Source organism: Falco naumanni, chromosome 9 (assembly GCF_017639655.2).
Source record: "Falco naumanni isolate bFalNau1 chromosome 9, bFalNau1.pat, whole genome shotgun sequence".
NCBI classification, from domain to species: domain Eukaryota; kingdom Metazoa; phylum Chordata; class Aves; order Falconiformes; family Falconidae; genus Falco; species Falco naumanni.
In genome coordinates this window covers 25,350,764-25,373,086 of record NC_054062.1, presented here as the reverse complement: position 1 = coordinate 25,373,086, position 22,323 = coordinate 25,350,764, and the positions used below count along the sequence as shown (strand labels likewise).

Here is a 22,323-nt window from a genome sequence, read left to right as displayed (position 1 = left end):
TGCTGGATGGCTCAAGGGGTTTGTTTTATTGCAACAGGAGTGAGAACAGCTGAGTTCAAGTAAAAAGTGACAAACTTCATCGGGTCATTGGTGGGCTTCAGCCCCAGGGGAGGAAGGCTTGTGCCTGTGTGTACAGCCACAGCCTAGACCTGCCCTGGGGCAGTGAGCTGGGCTGGAGTGAGGTGCTTCCCCCATGGGCAGGCCCAGCCCGCACTCACAGGGGAGAGAACGACATGTCTTGGTGGTAGTGCCCGATTAACATGGGATGCCACAGGGCAGACATGCCCAGGAGGAAATGCGTGAAAGGAAAGGCAGCTCAGTTAGGTGGTACCTTAGGAACCAACCTCTGAGCCCTCAGGACTGTGCCTGGGACATTGACTAGGACAGGAAGACATGGCAAGGAGCAGGACGTATCCCAGGGAATGCTCGGAGAGGGGCCCGGCTGGGCAGAACAGCTTGGTGGGACTCAGCTCACCTGGTTCCTGCAGTAACTTCGCAGCTGACTGCCATTCCCGGTCTTTGGGCTTGTGAGGGACTGCAGAAAGGCCGTCCCAGGTGATGAGCTACAGCACAACCCACCAGGTTGGCTCTGCCAGCTGGTGGCTGAGTCATGGGGTGGCCCAGTGCTTCAGGCCACAGTCGTGGGTTGGCCGCATCTATGATAGTGTCCTGCTTATCTGAGGGACCTGCCAGGGCTGCAGCCTTGAGCCTGCCAGCAGCAGAGGACTTTGCTCTACACCACAAATTGAGGCAAAGGCCAGAGGCCAGGGAATGCAAAGATTAGCACTGGGGTGAGGCAGAGAGGGAAAGCCCTGGTGTCTGTAGCTGCCTCAGCCCACAGGCTCTGGTTCTGATGTGGAGATGGAGCGCAGAGTCGAGATAGGAAGAGTCCAAGCCCTCAGAGCCCCGGCTGTCAGCCAGTCCTAGTTCTGCTGGTGCAACTGCATGGTGGGTTTCACCAGCATCATGGCCCATTGCCCTGGCCCAGGGGCACCACCACCTTGTCCAGCCAGAGCAGGGAGAGCTGGGCTGAGCGCAGCTGCCGGCGGTGGATGCGGCGCAGCCGCAGGAGGTAGAGGACTATGGCCAGCGCTACAACCAGGATGCAGGCGAAGAAGAGATAATGGTTGTAGACAAAAGAGAGTCGCAGCCAGGAGGCATGTGCTTGCCGGATGCTCTCCTGTCGGAGATCCCTGTGGAAAGTCAGGACCAGCTGTGAGATGCCATGGGGTACTACCAGGGTCTGCACTGCCACTCCCACTCCCCTTACTGGGGGTGGCAAAGCCCTCACCCAGCACGGTAACTCCAGCTCCTCCCCAAGCACCCTTCCATCCAAGCAATGCCATCGGCGAGCCCATGGTACCTGAGTGGCAGAAACCGTGTCTTGTAGAGGATGGCTCCCAGCGTCCACTGCACCTCCCGGTCATACACCAGCTGGGCCGTGCGTAGGCTGGGGTAGTCCAGGGGGAAGCGGAAGCCCTGGTGAAGGACTTGGTACATCCAGGCCGATTTGAAGCACTGATACCTGCAGGCACGGCACGTGGGAGCATCAGCCAGATGTTGCCACCTACACCGTGGTCCCTTACCCCAGTGAAAGCCCCCCACAGGAGGCTGAGCCATGGCACTCGCCCAGCAAAGCTGCTCACTTCAGCCGGTGCTCATCAGCGTGCGCAGAGTAGAGGCCGCCACGGAAGCGCTGGGTCAACACCTGCCATCGCTGGCTGCAGTACTCCTGGGGGAAGGAGTTGGGGCTCAGCAGTGAAACGGCCCCCGCTCCCTCCCAGCTGCAGGCACAGCAGCTCCCCAGCCCCAGGCTGGGGCAGCACCCACCTGGGCAGCAGATGTGAAGGTGGGGGCACTGTAGTGGCCGCCCAGGCGCAGCACGTCCTCGGTGCAGTAGAAGAACTCAGAGAAGCCATAAAACTCACTGTTGCTGAAGTCGATGGGCGCTTTGTAGGCCCCCACCAGGGAGGCCTGGCTGCTGTTGGGCCCAGCCAGGAGGGGCTGCAGCAGCTCTGCACAGGCTGACCAGTCCCCTCGCCCCCGCACGTACAGGGTTCGGCCGCCCCTCACCACCGTGTCCTCCAACCCTACAGGCAGGCAGGGGTCCAGGAAGGGTGTCTCAGGGCTCAGCCCTGTCTGCTGGCCATGCAGGCTGGAAAACAGGCCAGAAAAGAAAGATGATTGCACAAGAGGTCCTGTACCACCCCCCAGAAGCCCAGTCTAGCACTGCCCTGCATCCATATACCCCCTGCACCAGACCAGGCTGCGCCCCTTTGTATCCCGGCAGTGCTGGCACCCACCCTGCCACCTCCTGCCAAGGCCAAACTTGCCAAAGCTGTCACACTGACCGGTGGCCATGCGCCCCAAGCACCTGCGAGGTGTAACAAGGCACAGCCCACCCCACCCAGCTCACGGGGATCTGTGCCCCTGTGCAGCCCCTGTGGATCTGGAGGCAGGGTTTGCTCCTGGCACAGGAGTACCTGAGCACCAAACCTCTCCACCTCTGGCGACAGCTTCACGTAGCACTCTGGGAAGGGAAGGAGAGACAGGAGACGGAGAGCTCGAGGTTGGGATGCAATGGAAAGATGTGCTGAGTGAATCAGCAGTGCTGAAGAAGGAGGGGGAAAGTCAGAGCAGGAAAAGTCAGAGCAGGAAAAGCCAAAAGCCACCAGAGGGGCCCCTCCGCAGCCTGCCACGAGGGAAGGAAGAGGAATGCAGGGAGCTGCAGTGCTGATGATGCGTGCTGGGCTTGGAGAAGGGCAGCACCCGCACACCCTGTGCCAGCCCAGGCATCTGCTGCTGCCACTGTGACTCAGAAGCTGTTATCGCCACGGGCAGCTCTCTTGGGGCAAATCCAAGAGGGAGAGGGTGGCTTGAAGGAACCAGCACCCCATTTTGCAATGCTGCAGCAGGGGCACCGCTAGGTGAGGCAGCAATACCGGTTGTGCACATAGGTCTGGTTCAGCACAAGCTCCTCATAGCGCTGCCGAGCAAAATTGCCCCCAAAGCCGAGAAAGGTGTTGACATAGACACGGTACACGTGGCCAGTATGCTGCACATCACAGCCCAGGTTGAATTCTGCCAGCAAGCTCTTCGCAGCCTCCTCCTGGGAACACAGAGAGGTCCCTGATCAGCAATGACCCAGGGAAGGCAGGGGCTGCTCTTAAGGCTGGCCAGCCAGACACGCACCTGCTGCAGGGAGAAGGCTCCAGAGTCGGGCACTTCGTAGGCAATCTGCAGGGAGGCACCCCCCATGTCCAGGATCCCAACCGTTCGTTTCCGAACCAGGGACTCTCCCTGGTCCCCCAGCGCTACAGTGACCACCACATCCTCCTCTGCAACCCACAGCAGCGTGTCAGCGATGGGTAGGACCTGGGGCAGTATCTCCTCCCTTCCACCGTTACGCCCCCCAGCAGCCTCATGGGGCTCCTCCACCCCTGCAAGCAGCCCCCAGGGACCACTTGCAGGGCAGCACATTCTGGCACTTGGAGCTGGCTGCCCCCCGGCTTTGTAGGTTCCCCCAAAGCATCCACTGTTGGAAGCCACCACAGGAACACCGCTACAAACCCTCTCTCCCAGGTTCTTCTCCCAAAATGCTGCAGGTGCTCCCCTGACACAGGGACTTGTTCCTGTGACAGGAGCAGGTGCCCCTCCAGGTTCAGGAGAGTTTCACACATGTGGCTGGATCAGGCATTGCCTGACCAGAGGGGCAGACACTGCCTGCTCCAGAGCTTGCTCTTAGCTCCAGTGCTGGGGCACTCAGACTTTCCCAGCTGCTCTATGAGCAGCCAGACTCACCATCCTCATGATCAAACCGGCCCAGGACAAAGTTGATGCCGATCCAAGCATAGACACCTGCATGAGACAGAAAGGGTCATTACAGCAATACACTAAACGGAACCAAGCAGTGCTTTGTGGCAGCTCCTACCTTCCTGTTTCCCCGAGATCACTTCTGCGTGTGATTTGGAGAAGAGGAAATCAAACTCCAGGGGCACGTTTCTCACCAAGTTCTCCAGGATTGCAGCTTGCTGCCTGCAAGAGCACAGGAGAGGGGCACACACTGAAGGACCTTCACCAGTGACACTCCTTTGGGGGAGCACAAGAGACAGCAGGAATCCCTCTGCAATACACCCCACGTCCAGCCCCACAAGTCCTGCTGCTGCACCCAGTGCACTTTGGACACGAGGAACTAGATCTATTCATCTGAGGCTTCAGTAAAATGCGGCTCCTCTCAGCTCCCTCCCAGCGTGTTCAGACTCTCCTCCCGCAGCCCTTGCCGCTTGCCCCAAAAACGCACCCTTTCCTTTCTCCAACACACACCCCCCGGATTCCTAATTCTCCCATAAGGATCAAGATGGAGAAGCTGTCCCCCTGCTTCTCACGGCTGAGGGATCCCAGCAGGTCCCTGGCCACCCCGGACGAGGCCAGAGGAGCTCACCCCTCGGGCAGCAGCCGCATGCCCGCCGTGCACAGGATGTAGAGCGGCGTTTCCTTGTGCTTCTGCGCAGGGATGTGGGCTGCGGCGAACTGAAGCAGCGGGCGCAGGTAGGGCGTAGCTTGCGTGGGGGCCGCTGCCGAGATGCCTGCCCGGGGAAGGGGGGCGGTGAGCCGGCCAGCCCCACCGCGGGCTGCAGCAGAGACCGGCGGCACCGACCTGGCTTAATTTTCTTGACGACGGGGCGGCTGCTCCGGTCCCTCATCTGCCTGATGTCCAGCAGGTCGTGGGGGTTCCCGTTGTGCGGGGGCCAGAAGTAGACGAAGACCCGGGACCCGCTGCTCCCGCAGTCGACGACCACCCCGTAGTTAAGGGCCGGGTCCTCCGTGTCGGTGGCCGTCAGCTCCTCTGCCCGCGCCAGATACCTGCGGCCCGGGGGAGCGGGGGGGGACACGGGATAGGGCGCCTCAGACCCGGCGAGCAACGCTGAGTCCCGGTCCCCCGGCAGCTCCCCGGTCCCCCGGCAGCCCCCGGTCCCCCGGCAGCCCCCGCTCACCTCTCGTCGCGCCGGGCAGCGCGGGGCGGCGCGGCCCAGCGGCGGGGGGCGGCGGCCGCCAGCAGCAGCAGCAGCCCCACGGCGAGGGCCGCTCCCAGCGCGGCCAGGCGCTGCCGCGGCCCCGGGCACGGGCAGGGTCCCGCCGACCGCCACGACGGGCAGGAAACGCCGATCCTACGGGTAGAGGCCACTGCTCAGCACCGGCCCCGGATCGGCCCCGGCCCCAGGCCCCCGGGCCGGCCCCGCTCACCTGGCCATGCGCGTCTGCCGCTGCCCGCCCGCGCATCGCCCCGCTGCCGGCACCCGCCGCCGGCACCGGCGGCCACGTCACCAGGAGCCGCCGGCGCGGCCAATAGAGGCCCCCGCAGCCGAGCCCCGCCGGGCGGCGCTCCGCCCCCCGAGGCAGCGGCGCCCAATCGGCTCGGGGCGGGACGGCGCCCCCAGGCGGCCGAGGGCGCGCCTGGCTTCGTTCTTGCTCCCTCGTCCGACCTTCGCCGGACGACGTCACCTAGAGACCGCCTACCGCCAGTGTCCAGCCAATCCGGGGCGCCCAAATAAACAACACGCGCCGAGAGCCGGAGCGGCGGGAGCGGCGGCCAATGGCGGCTCCCCAGCCCTGCAGAGAGGCACCGAGAGCGGGCAAAGGTCGCGGGCCCGTCGCCCAATGGGCTGCGCGGCGGGGCGGGGCGAGAAGTTGAGGTACCCAATGGCCGGCGCGCGCCGGCGGGGCGGGGACCACGGGCAGCCAACAGGCAGAGCGCCCGAGCGCGCCGGAGGGAGCGGCCGCCAGTGGCGGCGTTCGAGCCGCGGCGGCGGAGGCCAATGAGCGTGGTGCCCGGGGGCGGTATGCGGCGGGCCCAGCCAATGGGCGTGCGGCAGGGGTGGGCGACGGGCGGTGGCGGCCAATGGGTGCGGCAGGGCGGGGCGGAGCTGCGGGCGCGGGGCGGGGCGGCGCTGCGCGGGGCCGGGGCGGCGGCGGCAGCGGCGGCGGCGGCGCCATGGAGCTGGGGGCGGGCGCGGGGGCGGGCGCGGGCCCCGGCGCACGGGGTGGCGCGGAGTCGGGCCGCGTCCTGCTGCTGCTGATGGGCGGCGGCGGCGGCGCGGGCCGGGCGCGGCGGGGCGGCGCGGAGACGGAGGCAGAGCCGGGTCCCGGTGCCGGCCCGGGAGGGCCCGAGGCGGCGCGGAGTCCCGAACCGCGCTCCCCACCCGCCCCCGACTACGAGGCGCTGCCGCAGGGCGCCGCCGTCTCTACGCACATGCTGGCGGGCGCCGTGGCGGGCGTTATGGAGCACTGCGTGATGTACCCCGTCGACTGCGTCAAGGTGCCGGCACCGGTGGGGGGCGCGGCGGGGCCGCGAAGGGGCGGTGGACTGGGGCCTGGCGGGGGAGGGAGGCGGGGGCTGCCCAGGCTAGGCCGCGCCGGGCCCGCGGGGGTGACGGCCGTCCGCCGGGGCCTTGTGTTGCAGACGCGGATGCAGAGCCTGCGGCCGGAGCCCGCCGCCCGCTACCGGAACGTGCTGGAGGCCCTGTGGCGCATCGCCCGCACCGAGGGGGTCTGGCGACCCATGCGGGGCCTGAACATCACCGCCACCGGCGCCGGCCCAGCCCACGCCCTCTACTTCGCCTGCTACGAAAAGTTAAAAAAGACGCTGAGCAACGTTATCCACGCGGGGGGCAATAGCCATGTGGCCAACGGTACTGCTCCCGACGCCCCGCCGGGCCGTGGGGGCTACCGGGGGCCGCCCCCCGCCGGGCCGGGCCGGGGAGCGGGGTGGGGAGTGGCAGGGAGGGCTGGGCCCGTCCCACTGGGCCGCGGGGCATCAGCCCCTGCGGGGCCGGGGTGCCCGAAGCCCTGCGCTCTCCCCATCTGCCACCTGGCTGCGCGGTGCCTGCTGGCCTGGCACCGGGCAGGGGGACGTGCTGGTCCCGCACCCGCCGTGGCCGCTTCCAGGTGTCTGGCTCGAAGCAGGTCAGTGGCCCCGGCTCGGAAGGGTACCGGTGGACGGGAGCTGCCCGCAGATGAGCTGGGACCGGCCGCGGCCCCATGGGTTGGTCGTGCCCAAGCTCGCCCCAGGAGTGCCACATGGTTTTGGAGCCCATCGCGCCTCGGTGCCCATCACTCGTCTCATGGAGCCGCCACGGTGGGGAAGGCGTGAGGCCGAGGGGAGCGGGGCACAGCGTGCCCTCGGCAGGCGTGTGCCGGAGTGCTGGCGCGTGTCTCTGCTGTGGGGCTTGGGGACACTGGCCATCCTCGGGGCCCCTGCCAGCAGGTGGCATTGGCCTGTCCCCCAAGGGCTGGGCCCGAGTAAGTCCCGGTCAGCCCACAGGACTTGACAGCCTGTCACAATCCTCTCCCTCTCTTTCTTGAGCTCTCTCCGGGTGGGAACTGCTGAGGACTGGCCAGCCTCTTGGAGGGGAGACAGAAGCCGCTTTCATATCGCACCCTCTTCCAGGGGCCGCCTCCTGTCCCTCAGCAGGGGACTCGGGGCTGTGGTGGAGCCTCGGGGTCCCTCACACACGCACACCCCCCCTCACATGTGGCAGTTCTTGTTTTGCAGGTGCAGCCGGGTGTGTAGCAACGTTGCTCCACGATGCAGCCATGAACCCTGCCGAAGGTAACGATGGTCCTGGCCTGCCAGGGAGGGGAGGATCAGGGTCTGCCCAGGCCGCTTGGGTCCCCTCTGCGGCATGGAAGGTGCTTTCCTCAGTGCTTACCCAACTGCAAGGAACCGCTGGGGGCTGTGGCTCTGGTTAGGGAGCCCTGTGGCTGCCCATTATGGAGGGGGTAGGTAGAAGAGATTAATTCTGGGGACCACAGCAAACCCCAGTTTCTGAGGAGCCAGGAGGGCACCAGCCTTTCACCTAGGGGTTTGGCTGAGCAGGAGAGAAGGGAAGAGAGGTGTGATCTGTACCACTGAAGTTATTCTCAGTGTGTGGGAATTTGGCATTACTGTGGTGAGATCTCAGAAAGATGTGGTATAGTTCTGGGCCTGTGTTCAAGAAGGAAATGAAAAGGATGGGGTATGAGAAGCATGCTTGAGAGGTCAGGAGAAGGGAGATCTTTTCTTGTGGAATGTCTGGAAGGTACCTATTTTTCTTGAGCCTGGTATGTATGAAAAAGGCAGAGGGAGTTTGTAATTATTACAACATCTGTGAACATGGTGGGAGAAGGAGGAATAACAAGGAAAGGCCAGTCATGAACACATTTTTTCTTCTTAAAACGAGGGCTTGTGACAGTGCAGGTTCCAGCTGATCTGGGCCCAGCAAGGCTTCTGCCAGCCCACTGCCTGGCTGGGGCCCTGAGGAGCAGGCAGCTGCATGGCCAGATTGTTATCATTCCTTCCCCGGAGCCCGGCTTCTTATCACAGCTGTAGCTGTTGTATCATTTTTAGCTTCTTGTGGCCCTGTAGAAATAGAGGGAGGCAGGACAGCAGCAGGCTGCACTCTGGGCTCTCCCGCCCTACTCTTGGATGTGTTGAGGGCTTCTGGTTGTTGCCCCGGAGTGGCTGCATTTCAGCAGCAGCTGCTAATGATCACTGGCTGGTGGGCTCCGCGATGTGCTGTGGTTATTCTGGGCTACGTTGGGGGTGGCTGGGGAGGGACAGGCTCGTCCAGATTGAGGGCTGTCTGGAAGATAATAGATGGAAGGGGGTTCTTCTGACTGCACAGTAGCTCTGCAGTGGTGGATGGGGAGACATCGGTCATTTGGGAGCGAGGGTGGATGTGTACAATAAGTGCCTGGGTATTGGGATGTTTGCTGGGGTTGCCGCAGCTGTGGGGCTTGCAGGTGGTCCAGCAGATAAAAACGGCTGCAGTCCTGCCTGCGGGACATGTAGGGCACTGCTGGTCTGAGTTGTCCATCATTAGCTCTTAAGCCAGCGTGACCAAACTCCGGGCACTTGGGAGGAAACCTGGCTGCGCACTTACCCTTCTCTCCCCTTTTCCCCTCCGTGCCTGGGTCCGGGCTGCTGCTGTTGGCTGCTGCCGTCTGTCCCAAGTGGTCAAGCAGAGGATGCAGATGTACAACTCGCCTTACCAGCGTGTGACGGACTGTGTGCGGGCTGTGTGGCGCAACGAAGGGGCTGGAGCTTTCTACCGCAGCTACACCACCCAGCTCACCATGAACATCCCCTTCCAAGCCATTCACTTCATGACCTACGAGTTCTTGCAAGAGCAGCTCAACCCCCACAGACAGTACAACCCAGGCTCCCATGTGGTCTCTGGAGCCTGCGCAGGGGCTGTTGCTGCTGCTGCCACTACACCTTTGGACGTTTGCAAAACACTGCTCAACACCCAGGAGTCCCTGGCCTTGAGCTCCAACATCAGCGGACACATCACAGGCATGGCCAATGCCTTCAGGACGGTGTACCAAGTGGGTGGCGTGACCGCCTACTTCAGAGGGGTCCAGGCAAGAGTCATTTATCAGATGCCCTCAACAGCAATTGCCTGGTCCGTGTACGAGTTCTTCAAATACATCCTCACCAAGCGCCAGGAGGAGCGGCGGGCTGGGAAGTGAGCCAGAGCCAAACGCTGTTCCAGACCTGCTTCACCTCCCCCCCTGGTTTGTCTTCTGACCCCTCTCCCTTCTGGTTTGGTTTGTGTTGACAAGAGGGGGCAGCGAAGCCCTTTGGGGTTTAGTGATGCCAGTTTTTGCCTGTGGCTGCTGCAGTTCTGCTCAGGCAGCGCGGCTTGTTCTCTCCCAGGGTAGTCCAAGATGTCCTGCTGGGAGCTGCAGCCCCGGTCACATCCCCTGGCACTTCAGTGGAGCTGTGCTCCTGTCCTTCCCTTAACCAAAGCCTCCTCTCATGCAAATTGCCCCTCCTCTGAGGAGAAGGTGAATGTCCTACCTTGCCTCTGGCAGGGCCAAGCTGAGTTCACAGCCACCGAGGAGGGGGCAGGGAGGTGGCACTGGCCGGTATGCTGGCGGCTTTGTCTGGCTTTTGGCTGAAGCAAAGCGTAAGCCTTGCCGTTGTCTTGTAGCACGCACACGTGATGCTGACTGCCCCGGTGGTGGTGGGGAGGGAAGGGGAGGATGGCACTTGAGGGGAGACTGTAGGTTTGGTTTTGTTCCTGCTCTTGACACTTCCAATAAAAACAGTTCTGCTCTATCCTCATGGCCCTTTCTTATCCCACATGGCCCAGCTCCCAGCACTGCGCCTTTCTGACTGGGCCCAGTGCTGAGCTGATAGGTGCCAGGGGGTGAAGGGAAGCGGCGTCTGGGGGTGGCGGTAGGAGGAGAGGGCCTGCCTGGCTCAGCCACCCTGGCCATCTGCAGGGAGGAAGGTGGTCCCCATCCCCTTTGGCTTGTGGCCCATTGCTTGCTGCTGGCGTGAGTTGTGACCGCACCGGAGAAGCTGAGGTTCATGCTCCTTGGCCAGGCAGTCCTGCACCCTCAGTCTGACCAGGAATCCTCAGGATGCTTCCAAACTGCTCCAAACAGGTGTTGGCAGGAGGGTCCTGGGTTGTGTGTGTCAGGAACAGAACAGGAATTTTGGTGTTAGGTCAGGCTGGAGGGCTTTGCACCTCACACAGGGAATTTGGGGTTCAGCAGAGATTTTGCCCCCTGATTTTGAGTAATTAAACTAGTTTGATGCTCAATGGACATCTTAAAATTCTACCAACACACTTGCTCAAGGTGCTAGTGTTTTTGTCCAATCTAATTTTTTTCTAATCACATTAATAGAATAGCTTATTTTTGTACATGTTAATATCTGTCTAGATACTGACCTCGTTTAGGGAACCTGGACCTGTGAGCCATCCTCACTGGGTTTGTACTGAGCACTGAAGTTATCACCTAGTCGTGTTGACCTTTCCTTGAGCCAAGTGCCCATGGATGATCCTGGCTCTCACAGGATGCTCCCATAGTGCTTGTAGGAGGGGCATTTGTCCCACAGTGCCGTGCCCAAAATAACTCCTGGAGGAAATGCATTCACACCTGTGGTATGTGCTGCCAGCAAGCATCTGGGTTGGCTCAGGGCTGCTCCAGAGGATCCACTGGCCTGGGCTGCAGGGGTGGGCTGTGGCAACGGGAAAGAGGGGGTTTCCTGTGGGTGGAAAGGCTGCTAAGTGAGCAAGGGCAATGTGCAATCTCCAGGAGCATTGGGCCCCAGTGCTGTTGGGGGGCTGGAGGACAGGGGCACCCACACTGAAGGGTGCTTGACACTCCACCCAAGCCCCAGCCCAGCCCCAGCTCCAGCTTTACCCTGAGCATCTCTCTTGCCCAAGTTCCTGAGTGTGGGTGATGGATGCCAAGTGACTGCCCATGGGATTTTCAATGGCTGCCCAGAGGTCTAGGTGTCCCTGGACACCGAGCAGCCACAGCCACTGCTCTGCAGCCCGGGTCCACCTGGGTTTACGCTATGCCCATCCTCTGCTCCCTAGCATGGCTCCTGGTTCTTGGATGAGAAACTCCTTAAAGAAGCAAAAGCCTCTAGAGCCTCCAGTTTTCTCACCATTTCAGGAGCTGGGGCTTTAAGAAATAGCCTAAGTATTGCAAGATTTGGCAGCCCTGCGGCTCCTCCACCCAAGAGAGAGAAATCTGAGAAGCAGAAATGGCTGGGAGAGACCAGGGGAGGATTAGCTTGGCGGGCAGGGCATTAGACAGGAGTTTGCAGAAGACGGGTATGACTGGGCTCTGCTAGGACGGGTCTCCCTGCCCAGAAGCCAAAAGCCGTTGGCAGTGGAGCTGCAGCTTTGCCTTTAGCCCTCGCTGCATGCTGGAACAATGACAAATCCTGCAGAGGGAAAGGCATAAACATGGGCTGGGGGGAGATTCACACTATTAAATCCATCAGCTGCTGGAAGAAGCTCTATAAATGTCAGCGGGCAAAGTCATGACTGAAGGTGACTCTGGGATGTTTCCAGGAATAACTGCCCACAGAAGTGTGGTGGGAGGGAGCGAGACCCCCAGGAACAAGGAGATGATAAGTCAGCACAGTGTCACAGAGATGCTACCATGTGAGCAATTGGCCTGAGTGCTCTCCTGGCAAGGGCATGGCCTTTCTGGTCTCCTGGCACTTTGTCAGCTTACCCAGCAGCAGCTGAGTGTCACCCAGTGCAGGCAGCTGCAGGCAGCAACATCCCTGCAGAGGATGGTGCTGCCTGTGAGGAGTCTGGTGCTGCAGGGATGGCAGGGACACCCAGGGGGTTTCCAGATATCCTTTGGGCCAGGCCACGAAAAACTGGAAAAATCCCCCGTTCTGCTGCAGTCTCCATCGCCTGAGCTGAAGCCCTGCTGCAAGAGTGAGGGCTGGCCAGGGCAGTGAGCAGCTGCTCCCCAGCTCTGCCAGGGTGGGGGTGACCCCTTGCCAGCCAGCCTGGTCCCCCGGTACCTTGGACATGATGAGATGCCCAGAGGTAATGGAGTTATTGACTGGTTCAGCTATGGCTGCTGCCTTTCCAAGGTCTGATCATGCCTCAAGTGAAGCCATGCTGGTCTGGGTCTGTCCTACGGCCTCCTAGGTATTTGGCTGTGTGTCGAGTAAGATCCCTCCTACAGCCTCTTCTGAGTAAAGAGACTATTTTTGGCTTTCCAGCAAGGAAGCCACGCTCAGCCCGGGAGAGTTTTGGAGACAATCCCTTTTCCTTTTGCCTCCTTGCAAGATCCCCAGTTACATCCAGCACAGGCAGGGATTTGCTGCCTTGCCTTCCCATGTCTGACTGCCCCTTAAACCCTGTGTGCTGCCACTGGTGCTGAGGGTGTCCCAGGTGGGGTGAGCCCCACAGCCCCCGAGCAAGCAGAGCCAGGCAGCACTGCCAGCCTTGCACTGTGCCGGGTGATAGATCCGGGGCTGCCACAGCTCTGCCATGGCACAAGCCCAAGCTATTTCAGGCAGCCCACACCAGGAGCAGCTGAGGAGCCCCCAGCCACCTTCCTGGGGTAACTGGAGACACCTGCACTCCTGCAGGTTAAGGGGCAGAGCTGGGGTGAGGGGAGCTGGGGTGAGGGGAGCTGGGGGGGGGGGGGGGAAGGGCTGAATTCCTTGCAGAGCAGGAAAGGGGGGACCCCTCCAAACATGTCTGCCCCCTGCCTTCAGCCAGGGACCAGCAGGCTGCTGAGCTGCTCCTGCCTCAGGACCCACACACGGGGTGCTGAGTCCCAGCCTCCAGGGGCCGTTGCCAGGCCAGCTCAGGGGCAGATGGTGGGGGACAAGGGTGCTGCCCTGCCAAACCACATCCCTGCCCGTCCTCTGCTGGCACCCTGGGCTACCCTGAGCTTTCCTGTCCCCAGCTCCTCTGCAAAGGGTGCCTGACAGCTCTGCTTGGTGGGAGGAGGTGGCTGGAGCCTGCAAGGAACACAGAGGTGGGCTCCCAGCCTCCCTCTAGCCCCGACCCACCCCGGCTCTGGGATTCCTCAGGGCTCTGTCAGACCCCAATAAACTCATACAAGTTCTCATGACCCCATGGCCTTACAGCGGTGGTAAACGTGGGCGCCAGGGCTGTTGGACACAGAACAGACATTGCGTTTGGTGGGTCTTGGGAAACCTTCATCTGATCCATGTTGCTGCCTGGGTTAAACTGCTGAGAGACAACTCCTGGATGAGCTGGTCTCAGCCTGCCAGGCTCCAGCTGAGCATCAGTGTTGAGGAAGGCAGGGAACACAGCCTGAAAGGTAAAGCTGAGGCTGAAAACCTGCTTTTATGGCTGTAAGGAGCCACCGGAGGAAGCAGGCTGGGCTGGGACTGCTCTTGGCGTGTCTGGTTTGACTGGGAGATATTGGGAATACCCGTTCTTAGTGCAGGGGTGTGCGTAAAAGTCCCCTGACAAAAGACTGCAAAGTGGCCCTGGGAAGATGCTGCCTGGCTGGAGCTGGAGTGCAGTCAGATGGCATGTTGCACTGGGGAGGTGGCAGAGGTGGGAGAATTGCTGCTTCGGGGCTGGATGGGGTGGCAGCAAGGGTCACTCTCCCAAGGGCACATGGGTGAAGGCAGCTCAAGTGTACTGTGACACTAGAGCCTGCTCTGGGATCAGTCTCAAAAGCAGCTGAAACAAGGGCTGTTCCAGGAGACTGGGGGCTCGGGGGGGCTCCAGCCCTAACCTCCAAGGCCCAGCACGTTTGCAGGTATTGCACTGACGACAGTGCTAGTCCCAGAGAAACCCTGCAGTTTCCCGCCCCCGCCCCAGGACACCTATGGCATGGGGGCTGACATAAGAGCCTCCTGGCAGGGCACAGACCATGCCTGGCACGGCTAGGTGGGTGCCGGGAGAAATGCAAATCCAAGCAGGCTTCTCCTCTGTCTCCGGGAGCTTTTAGATGCCCATTAGACCTGAGCGGTATGTCACCCGGCGCATTGCCAGGGACTCTAAAAAGGGGAGGGAGCAGGGAACCGGGCCGAAATGGGGCTGTGCCTCCGCTAGGGACACAGCTCCCTCTGGTGAGGACGCAGCTCCAACAGGCACCAGGCGCTGGACGCCACAACCATCCCAACTGTCCTTGGTCAAGGACTTGCAGGAGTTGAACGCGGTAGCTGGAGGCTGCGGGCAGTGCCGGGGCATCGGTAGGTGGGGGAGGACAGGGAGTGTCCCAGAGGACTCCCCGACACTGAGTGAACTGCAACGTCTTGGGGCAGATGAGATAGAGCTACGAGCCTGCTGGATCTCGCACAACGGCGTTGGATGCTTGCGCGCAGTTGTAAGAACACTTGAGCGCAAAACATGGCTCGCTAGGAACGGACCTGCATGGAGGCTGCGAGGGGACACCGGTCCTGTCCCCAGCTCTCCCACCGCAGCGGGGCACGCGTGGGTGCTTTCGCGGCGTGTACACGCCCGGCGATGCCGCCTGGTGCCGCAAAGCTGCTGCGTGTGCGGCGCCCCCCGCTCCCGCAGAGCCCCGCCGCGGACAGGCGCCAGCCCGCCCAGAGCCACCGCACCCAGCCAGCGTGTCCCACTGCCGTCCCCAGCGCCGGGCTGCGATGCCAGCGGGAGGAAGCAACCCTGCCCGCCGGCCCTGCAGCCCTCCAAGCCTGGCAGGGGCACCCGGGCACCCCCAAACCCGGCCGGCATCCTGCGGCGCGGGGCGGCGGGGACAGAGGGGTACCTGTCGCTCCCTGTCCCCGGGTGCTGGCCGATAGATGGCGGTGGCGTATCTCGCTTGGGGACAGGCCCCGGGAGCAGTGTCCCTGCGGGCGGCTCTGTGGTTTCAATTGCCCCGGCAGGGGAAGGTGGCACGGGGCAGCCAGCAAGGGCTTGGCAGGACCGAGGGGCAGCTCCAGCCTTCAGCAGCGCTCTGCCCTGGGGGGGACAGAGATGCGGTCCCCTGCTCTCGGCGGGTCACCTGAATCCCTCGCAGCAGCGCTGTGTCCGGTCTCCCTGTTGTAGAGAGGAGAGAAGGAACAGCTAAAACACGGGGGTCTCCCCACACTGCTTAGTCAGGTGTAGTCGTCTTGTGATGCTTGGGACAGGCTGGAGGGGTAGGGAGGGTCTGTGGCCATCGGTGGCTCATCCAAGAAAGGGAGGCAGGTCGCTGGCCCTCATGCTGGCAGTCAAGTAGTGGGAGAAACCTTCACTGGAGGGTGCCCAGCACAAGTACCAATGTTTTACTTTAATTACCAGTCCATGGCTGGCCACAGCTTTCTTGGCACTGAAGAACACTCGCACAACAACCCCACATTGCCATTGCCAGGAGGAGCTTCCAGCATCTCCAAGCCCTGACATCTCCACAGAGCGCCGGTGGCCAAGCAGCCTCAGCATCTCCCAGCTTGTGGCATGGGGCAGCTGCAGTGGGAAGCACTGCAGAGCAGGAGCTGCTACTCCAACCCATACCCTACACAGAGGGACAAGTACCAGGCACCGTCCCAACACGCAGCTGGGTCCCTGGGCTCCTGGCCCTGAGGCAGCAGGAGGTGGCTGTGCCCAGGCTGAAGTAGATGGAACTCAAATTCAGCAAGGTCTGCCCAGGTCCTCAGGCAGCCTGGCCGGCCTTGCTGGGAGCAGGCGTCTCACTCTGCGCCCAGGTGAACTCCTTGCTGATGGCAGCAAGTGGGCGGTGAAGAGAGAAGGATGAAGGGTACAAGGGGGACGGCTGACCACAGCGTGGGAGGAGGGAGGAATGGAAAAGGACATCAGAAAGAAGAGGAAACCAGAGCACATCTGCAGTGCTGCAGAGGGAACAGCATTCCTCCTGAGCATGGAGGAGAGGCCACAGAACACCAGTTAGCACTGGGGTTTGGATAGCGCCTCCCTAGGAACCACCAGACAGAGGCAAGTTCTACTCATGGCCTCTTCCATGGCCAGGAAACTTGAATCAAAAACAGAACTGGAGCCCACGCACAGAGCAGGCCTGAGGCCTGGTAGTTAAAGCCTGGCTGCTCCAACAGTCCTTCCTTTGCTTGAAACTGGTGCGTTGTTTTAGAGAATCTTGCTCCTTGTTGAAATCAATCGGCATTTTTCCACCCCAACTCCCAAACAGCAGTAAATCCCCTGATCATCCATGAAGAAACAACACACGCCCTCTGCCCCTTGATCATGGCCCTCCCCATCCCTCTCTCCCCAGTGTCCCTCTGCCTGTGCAGCTGCCACAGCAGGACCATGTGGGAGGGAGTCCCACCAGCACCCTGTGCCTCTGACCCCACCAGCAACACCCCGCTTTGCCCCAGGGTGTGGGGGACGGAGTGCGTCACTGGCGGGTACTGCCTCCAGCACGGCCACGCAGCAACTTCCCTCCATTGTGTCTCCCCTCCCTGGGCAGCCTGTCCAATCTGCGGTCTCCCACCTTCTCCCTCCCACCAGCCTCCTCCGGCTGTTCCTCCTCTTTGGAGCACTTCACTTCCGCCGCCCTGCTCCAGGCCCTCCAGCACCGCCAGCTCTTTGTGCTGCTCCAGCCTGCCCACCAGCTCAGGGGCTTTGGGAGAGAGTCTGCAGAGGGGTCCCTCCCACTAACCCACTGCCCTCCCCCCAGTCTGAGCTGGTGGGACAGCTGGGATCTGTCCCAGGAATGGGGCTTGCGATGGTGGACATCTAGAAACTTCCACCGCCTTCCACCGCCATGCCACATCGGCCAGCAGCCAGGCCCCTCGGCATCCCCTGGCTGGGTGCTCCTCCAGCTCTGTGCAGGGAAACCGGAGCTGAGGAGCACATGTGGGTGTCACCAGGCGCAAGTGGGGTGAGCATAATTCTGACCTCACACCTACAGCATTGCTGATAGTGTGCCCCTTTGCTTTAGTTAACTGTCCTTGCCCTGGACACTGTGGCAATGGACATGGACAGCATGACCTGTGCCAGGAGTCTAGTCTTGCCCAGAGCCTCTGGGTGCTGCTGAGGGGGCAGTGGATTCCTAACCAGCTGCCATGTACCTGGAGGGGACATGCTACGCTGGGAGCTCCTCCCACACACCCCAGTTTTGGAGGAGCTTGTACTGTGGTTGTGATTCCTCTGGCTTGCATACCAAGGCATGAACTCACATGGGTCCCCTGTTTTTTAGGCAACGGTCTGGCAGAACATGGAGGAAAATGCATCTTTCCTATGGCAGGGACAGATCTCCCCAGCCTGACTGCTGCTGCGGAGAGAGAGCATTACCTATCTTTGTTCTTGGCTATCCTGTTTCTACCCACGAGACCACAGGGCCTTAACCACTCATCTCTGAAAGCCAAGAGTGGGCCTGGGCTTCCTCTCCCGTGACACCTTGCTGCCATCCAACAAACAATCGGCTGGGCGTGCCGCATCCTCTCCCAGCGCCAGTGCCGCGAAGCCTGCCGGCCTCAGAGTGGCTCACAGGACAGTGGGGTGCCATGCCGAGCCAGGGCTGAGTGCCGGGGCCTGTTGGCTGCCTGCTCTGTACCTGCAGTGCTGCTGTGGAAAGAATTCCTCTAGCTCCTTTCAAACAGCAGACCCCGAGGGTGCATGTTCAGCTTGGACAGTGGAAACGTGCAGTGCAAAGACAGGTTTAGCAGCGGTCACTACCTGCTGCTTCTGCAATGGCAGGCTACAAAAACCTGGCCCTCTGCTCGTGGTGGAGCAACCACCACACAGGGAGGGCAGGGGGAGGACACGGTGGGCATCGAGCCCCTGGGCTGTGTCGGTCCCAGCGGCTCCACTGGAAACACCTCTGGGAGCTGCAGCGTCGCAGCAGGGAAATGTGCGGGATGGTGCAGGAGAGCTCCCGGAGCCTCCAGCTTCTGCTGCCGTCTGGGGCGAGCCAGACGGGGCTCCGCGGGTGTCCGGCCCCCCCCCGGGCGCGGCTCCGGCTCCGGACCCGGCGGCGGCACTCGGCGGGACCCGCACGGCAGAGGCACGGCCGCGGCGGGGCCGGGACCGCCCCAAGAGCTCCGCGGCGGCGGCGGCGGGACGGGGCGGCCCGGGACGGGGTGGGCAGGGGACGACCCCGCGGCCGGTCCCGCGGGGCTCGGGGGCCTCGGCCGCCCCCTCCCCCTGCAGCCGAGCGAAATGGCTGAACATGTAGCAATAATGCCCCAGCATTCAGGCTGCCCGGCCCGGCCGGCCCTAATCAGCGGCCCGCGGACCCCCCTCCTCTCCCCCTGCGCTCCCAGAATGGGGAACAAAACCCAGCACGTTTCTGCAGCCCCCGCGCATAAAGCGCCGGGCCTGGGCCTCAGTGGGGGGCAAAGCGGCCCGTCAATCTTGGCGCCGGGGCCCCTTTGTCCCTCGCCTCCCTGCCACACCTTTTGTTCCCGAATCCAATAAGCGCCTATTCCCGCTACCTTCCTCGGCGGCTCCTTTCAGCGCCGGCCCGGCGACCACAATGGGCCCGGCTCTGAGCTGCGCGGCCCCATTCAGCGCCCTTGGCACGCTCACAAGCCGACCGGGCCGCCCTGCCCCGCGGGCACGCCGCTGCGGCCGCCCCGCCGCCGGGCACCGACCCCGGCCCCGCCGCTGGGCACCGGCTGCTGGGCGAAGGAGGAGCGGGCGGCGGATATTGCACCTGGTTTATTGACTGACTCGGCGAGCTGGCGCTGGCAGTAACAGATACAGAGTAGATAGAGGGGCCGCGGCACCCCTGGGCCCCGCCGTCGGCTTTTTACAAGAAAAGCTGCTCCGCTGGCGCGGCGCGATCGGCTCCGGCCCGCCCGGCCGTCGCGGGGGCTCCGCGGGGTGGCGGCGCATCGCTGCGAGCTCGGGCGGCTTCGTCCCGCCGCGCCGCTCCGCCCGTCGCCGGCCCCGCACCGCTGCCCGCGGGAGCGCTGAGGTCCCACCGCGCCGTCCCGCCGCCGCCGCCGCCGGTCCATGGCGCGCGTTGCGCGGCGCGCAGCCGGGCGTCGGTGCGGGTGATAACGGGACCCCGGAGCCGCCGGGCCGTCCTGCCGGTTCGCTCCCGGCCCTCAGTGCGTGCGGGCTACCAGGCCCGGATGCCCTGCAGTGCGCCCTGGCTGCAGGAGGGCCCCGCCGCCGCCTGGTGCAGCGGTTGGCCGCCGCCACCGAAGCCCCCCAGGCCGCCCACGTTCACGAAGGGACCGGCGGCCGCCGCCGGGCTGCAAGCGGCTTGCATGGAGGCGCCGCCGGTGCCCGCCGGGTAGGTGCAGCCGTAGCCGGGGTTGTAGGAGGCGGCGTTGCCGTAGCCGTAGGCGGGGAAGCCGTTGTAGGAGTACGGCCCGTTGTACGCCGAGCTGTAGCCCTGCGACCCGCCGAGGCACGGCTTGCCGTCGCGGACCAGCACGGGCACGGCCACCCTGCGCGGCGGCGGCGGGGCCGCGGGGCCACCCAGCTCCAGCGACTTGTCCTGCCGCTGCCGCTTGCACTTGTAGCGCCGGTTCTGGAACCAGATCTTCACCTGCGTGGAGGTGAGCTTGAGGCTGCTGGCCAGGTGCTCCCGCTCGGGCGCCGACAGGTAACGCTGCTGCTTGAACCGCCGCTCCAGCTCGAAGACCTGCGCCTGGGAGAAGAGGACGCGCGGCTTCCTCCGACTCCGCTGCTTCGGCCTCTCCGCCTCCTCCGCCTTCTCCGCCGCATCCAGCGGCTTCTTCAGGACGCAGCTCTCTGCACGGGGGAGCACAGGTCACGGCTGCACCTCGCTCCCGACGAGCGCTGCACGGCGCTCGTTGCTCCCGACGGGCCGCATCGACGGGCCACATCGGCGGGCGAGAGCCCCGCGCCGCGTCCCGGCCGGCCCCGGCTACGCGCCCGTCGGGGAACCGCGGCGCGGACGGGGAAGCAGCGCCGGGACCGGCCGCCTCCGGCACTGCCTATGTTAGTGAGGGGCCGGTTCGGCCGGCGGGGCCGGGCGCTTCCCCGCGCCTCCGAGCCGGCTGCGGCGTTCCTGCCGCGGCCTCACGGAGCTGAGCCCCGGGACGCGCCGGGCGCCGGGCGCCGGGCACCTGCTCCACCGCCTCGTTCCCGGAGGGCCCCGCCGCGGCGGGCGCGGGTTGGGCCTAACCCGCCCCGTTCCTCCCTCCCTCTCCGCTACAAAAATTGCGGAGCGCGGGCCTGCTCCGGCAGCACCGCATCAGGGCCCTGCGGAGGCGCTTCCCGGGGAGGCGGCGAGCAGGGCGCGGCGGCGGGCGGTGGCAGCCCCAGTACGTGCCCGTCCCTACTCGACGTGCCCAGGGGACGCGGCGGCGCGGGCTGCAGCGCCGGGAGCGGACCTTAGCGGGGCGATGCCCAGCGGGCTAGCAACGCACCGCGGGGAGCGAGCGCGGGCCCGTCCCGGCGGGGGAGCGCGGCGGGGCCGATACTCACTTGGGTCGCGAGCCGCGGGGTCCTGCTCCTCTCCCGGGCCAGGGGCCTCGCAGGAGCCGCGCAGTACTGCGTGCACGTAACTGTCGGCGGAGATCCGCGCGTCCGCCTGGCTGCCGGGCGCTGCCATGGGGCTCAGGTAGGACAGCTTCTCCTCCTCCTCTTCCTCCTCGCCGTCGGAGAAGCGGGCGCCATCGGCGGCCGCCAGCAGGCAGGCGGCGGGGTGGAAGTGGTGCTCCAGGTGGTGCGGGAGCTGGGCCCCATAGTGCGGATCCTGCTGCTGCTCCAGGTTGAGGATGTCTTTGACAGAGAAGGGGGTGGAGGTGATGGGGCTCGGTAACATCATCGGGGCAGCGCAAGCTCCCAGGCAGTCCCGCGGGCCCGGCGGCGCTCGGGCGGCGGCTCGGCGGGGAGCGCCGCGCCCGGTGCGGGGGGAGCAGGCAGCGCCGAAAGACGAGGGGCCGCGCCTGCTCCTCTCTAAGTTGCCTCCATTAGCCCGGCGCTGGGGGTCTGCGTTTTGTTACAGCTTCTGCAGGGACAGCCAAGGGCTCAGGAGCCTCCTCTGCCCCGGGCCGGCACGTCACGGCGAGGAGGGGCCGGGGGCGGCCTCGCCATTGGAGGGAGGGGGAGGTAGAGCCGGCCCCCTGCCCGGCTCCGGCCGCCCGGCCAGAAATAGCAATGTATTAAGGCTGCGCTCGGGGAGGCCGCTTCCCCGCAGCGCGCCCCGCCGGCCCGGCACCCGCCCGGCGGCCGCGGGGACTGTGCGCCGGGGCCGGGGTCCCCGCAGAGAGCCGCGGCCGCCGCCGCCGCGCCTCCCAGTGCTAAGCACGTGTAGGTAGGTAGGGACCCCCGCCCTGCCGCGCCCCGCTGCCCCCTGCCCGCACACGGCCCGGCCCGGCCCGGCCCCGGCAGAGCGAACACGTGCGGCCCCGCCGGCCCGGGCTCCGCGCCCCGCCGGCACGGCCGCCTGCCGCCCGCCCGGCTCCGCAAGCGCCTCCCGCCGATCCGCACTCCTCCCGGAGCCGACGGCGGCCCCGCCGGCCCGGGTGGACCGTCACCGTGCGACGTACACGTAGCCGACCCACTCCGCGTGCCCTGGCACTCCCGGTGCCCCGGCTGATCCCCCCGCGACCGACCAACCTGCCGCCCGCCCCTGTCTCCCGCAGCCGGTGCCACGCGCGCTCGCCCGAGGGAAGGCGCGCGCCGCCGCCGCCGCGATCGGTTCCCGCAGCCCGGCGACCGCCAGGCCGCGCCGGGCGGGGTCGGGTGGGCATCCCGGGGCCGCGGTGGTGCGGGGCTGGGGCTGCGAGCGCTATGCCGCGCCCTTCGGTGCTTTCTTTCGTTTTCTTTCGTTTTCTTTCGATTCGTTTCGTTTCTTCCGCCGGTAACGGGCGGCGAGTGGCTCCGCGGAGACACCACGCGCCGTGTCGGCGGGGGACGCACCGAGCGAGCCTGCTGAGCCCGCTGCGTACCACGAGCCCCCGGCCTCGGGGCTGCGCGGGGCACGGGCCGGGCACCCTGGAGCGGCGCGGCGGAGGGTGCCGCAGCCCCGCACCGGAGACCCGCGGCCCCCACACCCCTCCGAGGACTCCGCGCTGTCGCGGCGGGTGAAGCGGGCGCACCGAAGTGGGGGCGAGGGGTCCCAGGCCATATATTTCGTTCTGATTAAAATCCTGCCGCCCCGCAGGGCTCGGATCGGCGCCGA

The 22,323-nt window shown here is 64.4% G+C and overlaps 3 protein-coding genes across 4 annotated transcripts; 1 reads left to right on the top strand and 2 right to left on the bottom strand.

Annotated features, from left to right (window-relative positions):
- Window positions 1-3: 3 nt before the first annotated feature.
- ENTPD7 (ectonucleoside triphosphate diphosphohydrolase 7) lies at window positions 4-5,379 on the bottom strand. Its single transcript, XM_040607279.1, has 12 exons — window positions 5,245-5,379; window positions 4,995-5,168; window positions 4,658-4,863; window positions 4,442-4,586; window positions 3,932-4,035; window positions 3,802-3,858; window positions 3,193-3,338; window positions 2,943-3,109; window positions 1,831-2,155; window positions 1,647-1,732; window positions 1,364-1,525; window positions 4-1,193 (listed from the first exon to the last, which is right to left on the bottom strand). Exons 1-12 carry the CDS (start codon window positions 5,250-5,252, stop codon window positions 965-967), a joined length of 1,809 nt encoding a protein of 602 aa, XP_040463213.1. The 5' UTR covers window positions 5,253-5,379; the 3' UTR covers window positions 4-964.
- Window positions 5,380-5,917: 538 nt separating this feature from the next.
- Window positions 5,918-10,102, top strand: SLC25A28 (solute carrier family 25 member 28). Its single transcript, XM_040607264.1, has 4 exons — window positions 5,918-6,316; window positions 6,461-6,689; window positions 7,553-7,609; window positions 8,993-10,102. Exons 1-4 carry the CDS (start codon window positions 5,993-5,995, stop codon window positions 9,508-9,510), a joined length of 1,128 nt encoding a protein of 375 aa, XP_040463198.1. The 5' UTR covers window positions 5,918-5,992; the 3' UTR covers window positions 9,511-10,102.
- A 9,102-nt stretch (window positions 10,103-19,204) lies between these two features.
- NKX2-3 (NK2 homeobox 3) lies at window positions 19,205-21,121 on the bottom strand. 2 transcript variants are annotated; one of them, XM_040607115.1, is made up of 2 exons: window positions 20,622-21,121; window positions 19,205-19,922 (listed from the first exon to the last, which is right to left on the bottom strand). In XM_040607115.1, exons 1-2 carry the CDS (start codon window positions 20,962-20,964, stop codon window positions 19,282-19,284), a joined length of 984 nt encoding a protein of 327 aa, XP_040463049.1. In that variant the 5' UTR covers window positions 20,965-21,121; the 3' UTR covers window positions 19,205-19,281. The 2 variants fall into 2 exon arrangements, with proteins under 2 accessions (XP_040463049.1, XP_040463051.1); XM_040607117.1 differs by having other exon boundaries at window positions 19,282-19,918; window positions 20,612-21,033.
- Between the last annotated feature and the right edge of the window lie 1,202 nt (window positions 21,122-22,323).